General features: G+C 55.5%; 1 protein-coding gene across 1 annotated transcript in view; it reads right to left on the bottom strand.

The window, feature by feature from the left end:
- LOC144935616 (lipoxygenase homology domain-containing protein 1-like) overlaps positions 1–13,394 on the bottom strand; it is a 92,871-nt gene that overhangs the window by 1,057 nt on the left and 78,420 nt on the right. The window contains exons 31-40 of the mRNA XM_078862439.1: positions 12,562–12,724; positions 11,538–11,692; positions 10,904–11,113; positions 8,925–9,078; positions 8,284–8,492; positions 7,439–7,627; positions 5,790–5,917; positions 5,156–5,273; positions 4,497–4,674; positions 1,869–2,057 (exon numbers count right to left, since the gene is read on the bottom strand). Coding sequence (XP_078718565.1) covers positions 1,869–2,057; positions 4,497–4,674; positions 5,156–5,273; positions 5,790–5,917; positions 7,439–7,627; positions 8,284–8,492; positions 8,925–9,078; positions 10,904–11,113; positions 11,538–11,692; positions 12,562–12,724 — 1,693 coding nt within the window. The remainder of the gene's footprint in view (positions 1–1,868; positions 2,058–4,496; positions 4,675–5,155; positions 5,274–5,789; positions 5,918–7,438; positions 7,628–8,283; positions 8,493–8,924; positions 9,079–10,903; positions 11,114–11,537; positions 11,693–12,561; positions 12,725–13,394) is intronic.

The following is a 13,394-nucleotide window of genomic DNA, read 5'->3' as shown; positions in this document are numbered from 1 at the left end:
CTGCGGCTGCGTTTGTTCGCTTAGTCGCGATGTCTGCCCTGCCGTGCCACGCTGGATTGACGTGGGCAGAAGCCCAGACCGACTTCAGATGCCACATTGCTGGATTGATGGCATCGCGGCGCAGCGATTGCATCTCTTAGGACACTCAGGAGAAAGATCCCCCGTATAGCCTTAACAGACTTTTGGGGCAAGTGCTGTACGTGAGCACCTATGAACGATGGTCGGCACGGCACACGAGGGGGTGGGTGACCAACGTCGCACTTGGCCGCCTTTGTCTCCCCAGTGGGCGAAGTTTTCACACCGCACCAAGTACTCATTTGAGGCTGAGTCAACCTAGGGGAGGCCCAGGGACTGATTCAGGTAATCGTCACTGGTGTTGGCCGTGAGCGAGAATTGAACGCTAGTCGCCGGGTTCGTAGCAGACACACACACAGACACACTCACACACAAACCCCGTGTAAGCCTCTAGACTACGGGAGCAAGTACTTTAGCGAGTAGCCATGAGTACTGGAACAGCGACTTGATCCCTTGCCGAGGCGCTGCACGAACCACTTCACCTGCTCGACTGCGGAACTCATTACCCTCGTCGTCTTTCCACCTGATTACAACTCGCGGTACTTTACGTAGAAACCCTCAATGAAATTACCACATTCAGATCTGCTTTGCCGGTGGTAATTAGATTCGCCATCGCTCTAGACCTTTCGTGAGCTACTTTCAATTAAAGCGAGCACCGCGGAGACTCAGGGGTAGGCGACACTGCGCTGGAACCGCTGACACCCTCGGTTAAATTCCGGGTTTCAGCCGCCCACGATCAATGCGGGTTTGTAAGCGGAGTGAGTCGATTGTCACACAAACTATCGTATTAAATGCGTGGTTTTTTTCTTTAGACAAAGTTTCAACATTTGGGAAAAAAATTATCAGATTGACTGCCAAGCATATGTCTGCGGCAGGGCATGTGGCAAGTGTGTCCCCGAGTGTGTGATTTAAAAAGGTCACTTGAAGGAATCTCAGCTGTAGTTCTGTGATATCTCCATTCAGCGGACCATTCTCCAGCATTCATAAAGGGCACGTGACCTGGTCGTCGCGAGGTGACGTGTGTATGTGTGTGTTTGTTGAACTTCTTTCGCACCGTACGTAGCCAACCGTGCTAATCGGGAGGTGCAGGTTGCACAGCTGGAAGAAAATCGGGGGGAAAGTACAAAAACAATAAAAACAGTAGCAAGAAAACAAGATGATGACAAAAGAAGAATAGGCTTTAACCTTTATGGCAATAAAACAGGTGTTAGAAATAGTAAAGGCTATAAAGCCTAGTGCTGATGTTTACACACCGCACCAGGTACTCATTTGAGGCTGAGTCGACCTAGGGAAGGCTCAGGACCGATTCAAGTAATCGTCACTGGTGTTGGCCGCGAGCGAGAATCAAACTCGGGTCACCCGCTGGGTTCGCATCGCAGAACACCAACCACTGTGCTACGGCTCCTGCACACACACACAGACACACAAAAAAAACAAAGATCCCCCGTATAGCCTTAACAGACTGTAGGGGCAAGTGCTGTTAGCGAGCACCTATGAAGGCCGGAACGGTACACGAGGGGGTGGGTGGCCAGCACCACGCCCGACCGCCTTTGTCTCCCCAGTGGCGATGTTTACACACCGCACCAGGTACTCATTTCAGGCCGAGTCGACCTAGGGGAAGCCCAGGACCGGTTCAGATAATCGTCACTGGTGTTGGCCGTGAGCGGGAATCGAACGCGGGTCGCCAGGTTCGTAGCGCAAGCGCGCTAGCCGCTACACCACCGCTCCCCACACACAGACACACACACACACAGACACACACACGGCAGCAGCAGCGCCGCGCCAGGCCTCACCCTTGTTGTCGTGCCACACGCGCAACCTGGACAGGCGGCCGAGGCTCTTGTGGTCGGCGAAGCGGAACTCGTCCGTGCGGCCGCTCTCGAACTTGTTCCCCCCGCTGAGCGACGAGCTCAGGGCGAGGGGCCCCGAGTCGCCCGCGTCCCCGTGCAGCGCCACGAACACGTTGGCGTCCGTGCCCGCGCCTGTGCGGCGACGCACAAAGCGCTTGTCACAAATACGAACCGCGACCGCGTCGCTGACCTCGTCGACGAGCGTGAATCCGTCGCGCGGAACTCCTGTCATCGTCTTCACGGCGGCGGCGGCGACGGCTTTTGGCTGTCCGTCGGACAAAGACGGTGGTCGCGCGGCGCTTTCAGATGCGGCTTCCGCGGCCGTCTGGAACCAACGCTCTTCCTTGCGATATTCGGAAGCCACTGGGAGCTATGCACTTTTAAAATCTAGACTGAAAACTCATTTCTTTAGAATTAATTCCTGTGTTTAGTTTGATGTCCTTCACCCGCACCCACGATTAGCACGGTTGGCTACGTACGGTGCGAAAGAAGTTCAACGTGCGTACGGCAGCAGCACGGCAATGGCAGCAGCAGCGGCGTGCTGCTGGGAAAGCTGCGAATAATGAAAAAACTGTTCAAAGGACGAGCAGTGTTTATATCGCTGAGAAGTCTGGTTCAGATGTTCCGTGCTGGATTCGAGGTGGAGAGAAATTTCGTCGAAAGAAAGGCACAAAGTAGAGACGCTCGTAAAGCCAACGTGGGTTGGTAAACGGGGGGCATCCAGGGCTGGTTCAGATACCACTTGACACTGATGTTAGCCGTGGCCAGCAATCGAACTCAGGTCACAGGACAGTGGGTTATGAACTACTGCGTCACCGCTCATGTTATTAGACTGAAATCTAAAATGTAATCATGTGTTATCAGTTCGTACGTTTAATTATGATTAGCCGCGATTTATCCACTTCTGGATGAAGTCGTCCGTGAACCATCGCCACCGCTCACCGTCTGGAAATGCAACAATCCACCTAACGCCTGCGCACGGGTTGATTTAATCACTCCATCTCCGCGGTGGGGACGTGCTCTCAGACGCGTTCCCTTCTTTCGGCCGCCACTCCGCCGTTAGCCTCGACCGCGATCCGTCGTTTCGAGCCACGATGCCCCCGGGCCGAGCGAGCCGATTTTTCCCCAACAATAAACACGCTGCTTTGTAACAAACAACCGAACCCTACAATCCCTCGGTGCGTTTTTGTCATTCAATCTTAACGTGTGTGTGCACGCGTTGTTGACCTCCCCCCCCCCGACTGTTTACGTGAGATGCGTCCCGCGATTTTGGCCCGAGCGAGTCAAGCACCAAGCCACGGTCGGGCTATTCACCGCTACGCGAGCTCCGTGTGAGCTAGAGGTCAACCCGCTCTTCGGTGGCAGCACCTGGTAATGCAATTTGTAACAAACGGAACACACGGCAGAGGGTCACCTGCACAATTGACCCCTGAAAAATGAACATTTTGCCCAGACGTAAGGCGACATCTATGTCCGGGCAAAAGGGCATTACTATTATTGTTGTTGTTGTTGTTGCATCCTCCGGTCGTGTCACTCGTACAAATCAATACACACGCACGCACTGGTCTCGTGCGGCATCACCCCAGCTGGCTTAAATGGGTCTCCTTTTTTGTCAAATTACAACCATTCTCAACCCACCAATGAATGAAGACTCCCCATGCCATCATTGGTCATGGGGGGCTTTGTGACCATACTTCAGCAAGCCGGTTGGTGTGGGCTTCTGTCAAGGTGGGGTTTGGGGGGGATGGTAGCGGTTTTGATATAATCCGCCACTTAAGGGGTTACGCTCACTCGGCAACGAATTGCCTAGGTTTGGCAAAAAAAAATAGCACGACGGCAGTCTACAAGGAGGCGATGGAAAGCCCCGTGGCCTGACGTAGGAAGCAATGAGTGAGCGACCTTGGTAATACGCACCGCCGATTCGCACGGTTGGCTACGTACAGTACGAAAGAAGTTAAACGTGCAATACGTGCGTACTGCTTCTCTGCACGGTCCGCGAAGTGTAACACGTGTGGATCATCAAGGTCACGAGGCTTCAATCCCCGCATGGAGAAACATTTTATCGTGGCATTTCATTTGATTGCCACTGGAAAGGTTCTTTCCCAGCATCGTGATCTCTGTCACAGGGAGCCAGGTCTGATAATTATGGGCCTGGATTTATCCTCTGGATTATAATTTTTTTTATCCTGATTTGTATGAATTTTTCAAGATGATTTCAATCAACTGCTAAAATTACAGTCCGTGTAAACCTAAAACATTTTAAAAGCCATCTTGAACTTAATATCCTTCGAACTGAACATTGCACCACGAATCATGTGTCAGGCCCCAGACTTTTCTGTCACCCCCTCCATGGAATTCGCATGCAAGCCGATGGGGCCTACATCCGTTGCTATGGAGCCACTGCAGCATCAACGGCTGAATTAACAATACAAAAACTATCCCCCCAAGATAACAGCAGGGCGGGAGAGGGAGAATCACAAGTCGCAGCCCACTCATTATTTGCGGGGGGCCGAATCGCTGAGGTCGAGCCCCCCACCACCCCCCCCAACTAATTGTCCCGCTCTGTCGTACCCCTGACTTTGCTCGTCTTCACAGCGATGGTGTACGTGGTCTTAGACGGCGGGTCGTTGCCCGCCCCGGCCACGGCTGGCAGCTCCCACACCAGCTTCTTGTCCCCCTTAGACTTTGAGATCCAACCGCTCAGCTTGAACGCCGTCACCTCGAACGTTTTCACGTTCCTCAGCAGAATCTGAAAATAACAACAATGGCGACGACGCATATATATATATAACACAAATCCGGCGACGTGAACGCAGACTGTAAAAACAATTAGCGGCCGAAATAAAACGTGACTGGCTGGGAAAGCCGGTAGCTTTTGAAATGCCTCTGTGGCGTAACGTGTAAAAAGGTATAGCAGCCAAAGACACGAAACCGAAGTTGATTCTAAATGTGGGGGGACAAACCGAAGGACCCAGAGAAAAATCCACGCGACCACGGGAAGAACACGTGGAATATGATTGTCCGTGTGTGTCCTTGCCGTCGATAGTTATAAAAACTTTCCTAAACCCGGCTTACTCATGTGCCTGTTTGGCCTATAATTATTCCATTATTCTGTTCCCAATGATTTTCGTAACAAAAATATATATATGTACACACGAGTGGTAAAGAAGCAGCTATGCGCAGAAAAGCTATGCAGCAGTGGATAGCTCATGGCTGACGCTGATGATGACCTTTTCCAGGAACCAGTCTGGGCGGCTGCCCTTCCCGTCGCTGCGAACACGCATCTTCTCCAGCCGCCCCACGTCATCCATCTCCATCGCAAACACGTCCTTGTGTCCCCTCTCGAACCTGCGTGGGGTTTACGCACCACGCCGTCAATGTGCGGTGGTGGTGGTGGTGGTGGTGACGATGGTGGCGGTGGCTGTGGTGGTGGTGGTGACGATGGTGGCGGTGGCGGTGGTGGTGGTGGCGGTGGCGGTGGTGGTGATGATGGTGGCGGTGGTGGTGGTGGTGGCGGTGGCGGTGGTGATGGTGACACTGGCTGTGGTGACGACGGTGGTGGTGGTGGCGGTGGCAGTGGTGGTGGTGACGATGGTGGCAGTGGTGGTGGTGGTGACGATGGTGGTGGTGACGATGGTGGTGGTGGTGACGGTGGCTGTGGTGGTGGTGACAACGGTGGTGGTGGTGGTGGTGGTGACGATGGTGGCGGCGATTATCACGGTCGGCTACGTACGGTGCAAAAAGAAGTTCAACATACAGCACATCGCACAGAGAGATGTCCTCGTTGTGCACGAGACGTCGAACTCCGGCTCAGGCCTAGCGCAGGTGACGATGTAACTCCGTTGCCGCGTCGCCGTCACTCACCGGTCCTCCCCCTTGGCGAGGGTCACCTCTGGCGTCGCCCCGTTGGCTCCGAACAGCGTGACGTGCAGCCCCGTGTCCGTGCCGGCCCCTGGAGAGTCCCCGGTCACCACCGTCACCTCGTAGCTCACCTGCGGGCAAACGGCGAGCGCACGGCACGCAACCCCTTCGAGCGACTCGCTAACCGACCGACGAACCCTCACGCCCCGACCGTTGTGGCCGACCCTCATCGCGACCGGCGCAACGTGGACCGGCGCTCAAACGAACCCACCATTCCATCTGAGCTAGGCAACTGAGGCCTTAACAACAAAGTGAAACCACGGGGCCATCGACTCATCACACCTGAGAAGCCGATTGAATCGCAAGCGGTCGTAACCCCCCAGATTCGAACCCCGGCAGTGTCTCTAACATAGCCGTCGCCAACACACCTCGTGCCTCTGGCCACCTCGTCTCAACCTCTCTTGTTCTTCACGCCAACACGACCCCGGGAGCCGCCGGCTGTAAGGCCCGGAACAAGAGTGGAACTCGCGCGACAAGCATTCGGCGCGGACTGCGCTTCTTGAGCGGCAGTCGTTTGATTAAGGGGCGAGGAAGAGTCGTGCCTGTGCAGTGCTTGAGCCCCGCTTAATTCCCTGCCTTGCATCTGTGAGTTCCTGCAGCCGGGCTGCCTGATAACCTGCCACAATCAATCAGGCCACTTCAGCAGGCAACGGGAAGGTGTGGGCCAATGACCGCGTAGAAGGTGGGAGAGGGAGGGTGGGGTGGGGGGTGTTGGGAGAGCTCAGATGAGCTGGAAGTAGAGACTGAGAGAGTCTCCGGCCTCAGCAAGATTTATTGCCGCGACGCACGGCCATTCGTCAAACGCGCTGGAAGCCGGGAGCGGCGGCGCAACAACGGACGAGACCGGTGTGATAATACGCTGTTTCGTCTGTAACGGTGGTCGTGCTCAATGAAAAAATATACGCTCTCCGCAGAAGGAAAAATTTCAATATTTAATTAGGAACCCTGCTGTGAGACGGTTTAATTAAGGCCACGGTGATGTCCGGTTAAAACCGCGCAAAGCCCGCGACGCTGCAGAAGATCCAGGTCGTTTGTGAGGCCTCGCTTGCGCTGTGCGAGCTGCCGGTGCCTAATGGTCACAGTGGATCGCGCATTGACTGTCGCCGATTGCATTCTACGCGGGCGTCCATGTGTCCGCATTGACAGTGCGGCGTTATTGCAATGTGATCAGAGTTACAAATTGTGCCGCGTCAGTTTCTGCGATCGGAGTGCTTGACACAAGACCAGAACGATGCCTGCCCACACCCCCACGGAGGTTCCACCGAGCCCATCATCCCTCTGAGGTCCGTAAAACTGGTTCCACTTTGCGAGATATCAACAATGGTCAGACCGCCACGCTCCTCCGTGGCATTGTGGGATTTCTCCCACCGGTTCAGCACCAACTCCCACCATGCGGCGATGTAACGCTCAATCCAGCACCTGCACACATTCTGGTTTCATTGCTCCATCTCCGCAGCAGACGTCCGACCTGGGGTTGCAGAGGGTTAACACGGAACGGCCGTTTCCACACTACGCGAGTGTCATTAGTGACCGACGCTTCATCATCAACGTGACGTGCGCGTCACTTATTCGCGGCGCGAGCGCGCGCGCACCTTGGGTTTGGAGTTGGCGAGCTCGGCGTCGCGCACGTTGAACACTCGCGCCGTCTGCCCGTCCGCCCGCGTGCGCGACAGCCAGCAGCGGCACGGGAAGCGGAAGGCCACCCCGCGCGTCGGCAGGGACAGCGTGAACTCGTCGACGAACCAGCTCGACTCGGACGACGACGTGCCGTCGTGGCCCAGCTGGCGGCAACGGAGGGAGACGAGACACACAAGAGACGCCGCGTTTCCGCCGCCGCTACCGCCGCCCGGCAAGTGTGCCGAAACCAGGCCTGGACCCACAGGAAGAGGGGTCGCGTTGGCCAATGGTCGCCCCCTGCTTGCGAGGAACACCACGGGGACCCCTGTCCAATTATAACGAAACAATGTTTTACTTTACCAAGTAAGGCCACTGAGCTACGTAGCTCTTTTTCAGAAACGACCTCGCCACATATGGCAGCTCAACGAAGTGGCTTTCCACGTGGAAACTTATAGCAGCCGAATACTCTGAATGCACGTTTCTAAATGTGGAGGAAAAACCCAGAGGACCCAGAGAAAAATCCGAGCGACCACAGGGAGACACGCAAACTCGAAATCTACAGCAGCAGGTGTCAGGGTCGGGATCAAACCCGCGACCTCTTGTATACCAGGCGAGGTCGTTAACATCTCCTAGCCACCATGATGATGAGAGAGAGAGAGACGCAAACTGCAAAGATACAGCAGGCGTCAGGGTCGGGATCGAACCCACGACCTCCTGTATAACAGGCGAGGTAGTTAACATCTTGTGGCCAGGCACCCGGGCCCCTATGGCCAACGAGCCTTTCCGGTGGGGTCGCCCCGCCCCGCCCCGCCCCGCCCACCTCCACGCTGGTGACGTCGCCCACGTCCAGGGACTCGAGGCGGAAGGAGCGCGTGGAGCCCGGGGAGAAGGCGACGGGGCCGTCGGCATTGTCGAGCCACAGGCGGGGAGTGCGCCGCTCGGCGCGGCCCCACACCACCACGAAAGCGCGGCCCGGCGCGCCCTGAGCCTTCTCGCGGCCCGTCGTCACCGCCACGTGGTACGGCAGCGCTGCGGGCGAGGAGGCGGCGTCGTTAGTGAGTTCACGTCGACGAGCTGGGTGAGAATGCAAGATGCCAGGACAGGTCTCATTTTCCAGCGTGGTCCGGGGCGGGAGGGGCAACAATCGCTATGTACGCACGCATGTTGACGAACTTCTTTCGCACACCGCGCGCAGCCAACCGTGCTAATCGGAGGTGCGCGGTGCTATGCACGTTCCCGGTCGGGTAATGTGTGGCCAAAGGTGGCGGTGACCGTGGGAGCACCGGTGGCGATGACGATGTTGATATTGGTCCCTGATTAGCGGGTGGCATCGGCAACACACCCACTTGGCACCGTGGACTGCCGGGGCTACATTTCGGGGTTTTGCGTGAGCTAACCCCACCGCTCCACGAGCCATCAGCAAGCCGCAGCGAAGAGTCACGCGAGGAGTCCATGACTCACTTGGGCCCTCGTATATCGTATCCTCGACGATGCTCCGGCGCCGGCTCGATGCAGACTGGGCCGTCTGGTTGGCCGCGCCGCGCAGGCTGCCGCCGGCCGAACCGCGCAGGCTCCGCACCGAACTCCCCACGCTCGACTTCTCACCGTCGTAGCCCTGCGAGGGAGAGGAACGGCGAAACACCAGCGACGGTGAAACGATAACGGTCACTCACTCCGCTTGTTCCTGAAATGTTCCCAGTCCCATCACAGTGAACTCAGAAGCAGAACGACGGGGGGGTGGAGGGGGTGAGCCGGAACAGCCGCTGGGATGGACGGCGACCACGAACGGGAACTATTAAAACTACGATTTTTGTTTAATTTTACCAGGTAAGACCCACTGAGCTATATAGCTCTTTTCAGAAGCGACCTGGCCACAAATGACAGCCCAACATTTTGGAACAACGTGCGTTTAAAGTATTTGGCTGCTATAAATTTGACACAACGATAAGCCACTCCGTTGAGCCATCGTGGTGTGGCCAAGTCGCTTCTGAAAAAAGAGCTATGCAGCTCAGTGGGCCTCACCTGGTCGAATAAAAGGAAAAATTGTTTAGTTTACGGTTTAGTTTTGGGATGTGAAATCGCGACCCTCCGACTGCAGGCACGGCACACTGACCATGGCGCCACGCGTCCACGTTGCAAGTCAATAACAACTGCCACAAAAAAAAGTATCAAGTCGCAAGAATTGCCGATTGAGCTGTTTTTTTTCTCGGTTTATTAATTCTACGGCTCAACCAATGATCCCAAGGCACGCATGCCCCCCGCCCCCCACCTCTCAAGAACAGCTTGATAATGGAATCACGTTCTCGGCGATACATTTATTAAGAGCTGTGAAAAATTCGTAAAATTTGCTTTGCCGTGCCCTTTTTTTTCTTTTTACAAAAGTCCGTCTCGTCGGGTAAGTCTTGTTCGCGAGAGATCTGCTGACACCAATCTCAGGAGTAGGACATCGTTTAGCCGAGAATAAACGCAAGTGTAAAACTATAAAGACTTTCCGCAGTCTCTAATGAGACGGCACAGGTGGAGATGTATGCAGCACTAGGCCTTGCCTGTGAAATGTAGTCAAGTTTTTGCTTAACCCACCACCATCGATTCAGCATTGGAAACATATGGGAAGTCCGCAGTGGTCATCCTACGGATGTACTGTCGACCCTGCCATAGGAATATGGAATTTTCACCACTGGCTCAGTGCTCACTTTAGCAAACACTTTTGACTACTGATGCTTTTTTCACACGAACATAACGTGTTAAATACGTAGGAGAGAAGCGACGCGGCGCTTAGCGCCCACACTGTGCTGTGAACCTGGTGATCCGAGTGCGATTCTCAGCCACGACTAACATCGGTGGCGAGTGATACCTAAACCGGTTAGATCCCATCCCTCCCCTTCACCGACCTCCACTGACCCAGTGTGGTGAAGCTTGGCGAAAGCAGCCGCACTACGGACGTGACAAGGGGAGGTTTAGCATCCATCAGGGGACTGACAATTTTCATCATCATTATGTAGAGATGTTATCACCTACGGTCGACAACATCTACAACTCAGCGTTGACCGCTGCAAAATAAAATTTAAAAAAACACTCGCAGATCCAGACTGTGCCGAATAGCAAACCTCCACTACTGGGTGTCACCTGTCCTGGTTGTTTCTTGATCATCCTCTTCTTTCAGCAAGCTGTGCTGGGAAATCTACAAGTTGGACTTTAAAAGTCCGTTTTTTTTTTGTCAGCTGAACAACAACAATAGAATTCACCACCGTAGACATTGCGTTCACGTGCGGTTCTGCCCCTCTCCCCGGCACTGTGAGATAGTCTTCTTCTTCCCGCGACGCGTCCCTTCATTTTGCACCTCGGAGGCGGCAACCGCAGAAGTTACGTCACCGCGCAAACAAAAACTGTCACGGGGCTAGCGGTGGGTGGGGTGGGGGGTGAGCATCTCGCTTGCTGACCTTCACGTAGAAGGTCCTCTCGAGCTTCTTGTCCTCCTTGTCCTTGGAGAGCCAGCGCTCGCAGGTGAAGAGGAACACCTCGTCCGTGTCCAGGTCCTCCACCTCGACCTTGGACAGGAACCAGTCGGGGCTCGGCATGGAGTTGTCATGCCGCACCTTGATCTTGTGGATGCGGCCCAGGTCGACGGCCTCCAGCGTGAAGATGTCCTCCTGAGCCGGCCGACGTCCGAGAGAGAGGGGGTAGGAGGGAGGCAAGCCCATCGATGCTCAGGGTGTGCGCAGGGCGAGGATCAAGGAGTGAGATTTGGTGTCGCGGTGGCGAAATGTTATCGACCTCGCCTGGTATACAGGAGGTCGTGACGCCTGCTGTGTATTTGGAGTTTGCGCATTCTCTCTCCCCCCGTGGTCGCGTGGATTTTTCTCCGGGTCCCCTTGGTTTTTCCCTCCACATTTAGAATCAACGTGCATTTCGAGTATTTGTCTGCTATAAATTTGCACGTCATAAGCCACTTCGTTGAGCGATCACTTGTGGCCAGGTCTCTTCTGATAAAATAACCAAAAATTGTTTAGGTTATAGTTCAGGTCCCACTAATTGACACGCACACGCACGTACGCACTACACGGCCCGCAATACCTGGCCCTTCTCAAACTTGTTGGAGTGCGTCTCGGACTTGCTCAGCTTGCGCTCGCCGGAGTCTCCCTGGTCGCCGTAGAGGGTGACGAAGACGTTGGCGTCCGTGCCGGCGCCTCGCACGCTTCCCGTGTGCACGCGCACCTTGTACTTGTGAGCTGCGCGCGGCGGGGGGGCGGGGGGAGCAACGCGTGAGAGCTCCGAGATCATCGCAGGGAGACAACGGCGGTCCTCCCCACCCACCCACACCCCCCCCCCCCCGGGTTGCCATTGGAAACCGTTGTGGGGTGTGGTGGGGGGGAGGCGGCGAGCGGTGTTGTTAACGAGTGCCCGAGGGCGGATGCGGCCAGCACCACGTGCAGCTTCGAAGAAGAAGAAGCTGCCATTTGACTTTGGATGAACAACTAAGGTCAGTAACAAAGATAAACAATTGTTAGGTTTTAGTTGTATATTGCTTTTTACAGGATTTGTTTACCTCTCCTAAACTATGCACTCCGATCGTTTTTTGTATTGTTTGCTGTTGTAACGTTCTGACCCGCCCCTACTGGATTCCTCCAGCATACATAAACATTCCGATTCTGCGATCATCTGTTTGCGTTTTCATCGGCGAGCATCGAGAAGCCGGCTTAACCGCTGAAACCCGGATTCAAAAGCCGGGCCCCCCCGACGCGTTGCTGGCTCAGTGCCCCTGACCCCTGGGCAGAGGTCGCAACCGGGTACCCGATACCCGTACCCTACCCGATACCCGGATACCCGTACCCGGCCGGGTACGGGTAGTCGTTTGCGACCCTGGTGCGGCCGGGTACGGGTACGGGTACGGGTAGGCCGTGAGTCACTGGTGAGTAACCGTTTGTCACTCATTTCGGGTAGGGTACGGGTATGGGTAGGGAACGGGTACCCGTACCCGGCCGGGTACGGGTACCCATTTGTGACCCTGGTGTGGCCGGGTACGGGTACGGGTAAGGAATCAAAACCCGTTTGCGACCTCTCCCCCTGGGGTGGCAGGGCCCCCCCTCCCGCCGCTCACTCTGGAGGACGTCGTCCAAGACGCTCTCGGCGCGCTTGAGGCTCCCGTCGCGCAGCACGCGCTCCTGCACGACGGCGCGCGGCACCAGCTCCCGCACCACCTCGCCGTCGTCCTCCGAGCGCGCCAGCCAGCGCCCGCACGGGAAGCTCAACGTCTCCGAACCCTGCCCGGCCAGCCGCAACAGCCAGCGTCAGCGCGGTGGTGGTGATGACGGTGGTGGTGGTGGTGGTGGTGGTGATATTGGTGGCGATGGTGGTGGTACTGGTGGAGGTGCTCGTGGTGAGGATGATGATAGTGGTACCGGTTGTGTTGGTGGTGATGATAGTGCTGGTGATGGTGATATTGGTGGAGATGATGGTGGTACTGTTGGAGGTGCTCGTAGTGATGATGATGATGATGGCAGTGGTACTGGTAGTGCTAGTGGTGGTGGTGATGGTGCTGGTGGCGGTGCTAGTTCTGCCGGTGTTGATGGTGGGAATGCCAGTGGTAGTGGTAGTTGGCACAGTTGAGTGCACAGCTGCTGCATCTGCCAGTCATCTCAGTCAGTCAACCCATGCAACCTTGGTCTGTCCCATGACCTTCTGCCAGCGAGCCTTGGACACTTCACGTGACCTCAAAGTACACCTGGCCTGGTACAGGCGCCGTGGTGATATCACTGCGAATGGCGGGTGTTGTTGTTGGTAGTGGTAGCAGTCATGGTGGTGGTGTCACCAAAACACACAGGGCCTCATTCAAATCTAGACGACCTGGTCACATCACGTCATCTTGGCAATGTTAAATTTTGACAAACAATGATGACGAAGTGGTGCTAATGATGATAACGATGATAATGG

Source organism: Lampetra fluviatilis, chromosome 13, assembly GCF_964198595.1.
Source record: "Lampetra fluviatilis chromosome 13, kcLamFluv1.1, whole genome shotgun sequence".
NCBI lineage: Eukaryota > Metazoa > Chordata > Hyperoartia > Petromyzontiformes > Petromyzontidae > Lampetra > Lampetra fluviatilis.
The sequence above is the reverse complement of the archived record's forward strand: the minus strand, read 5'-3'. Positions and strand labels throughout refer to the sequence as shown.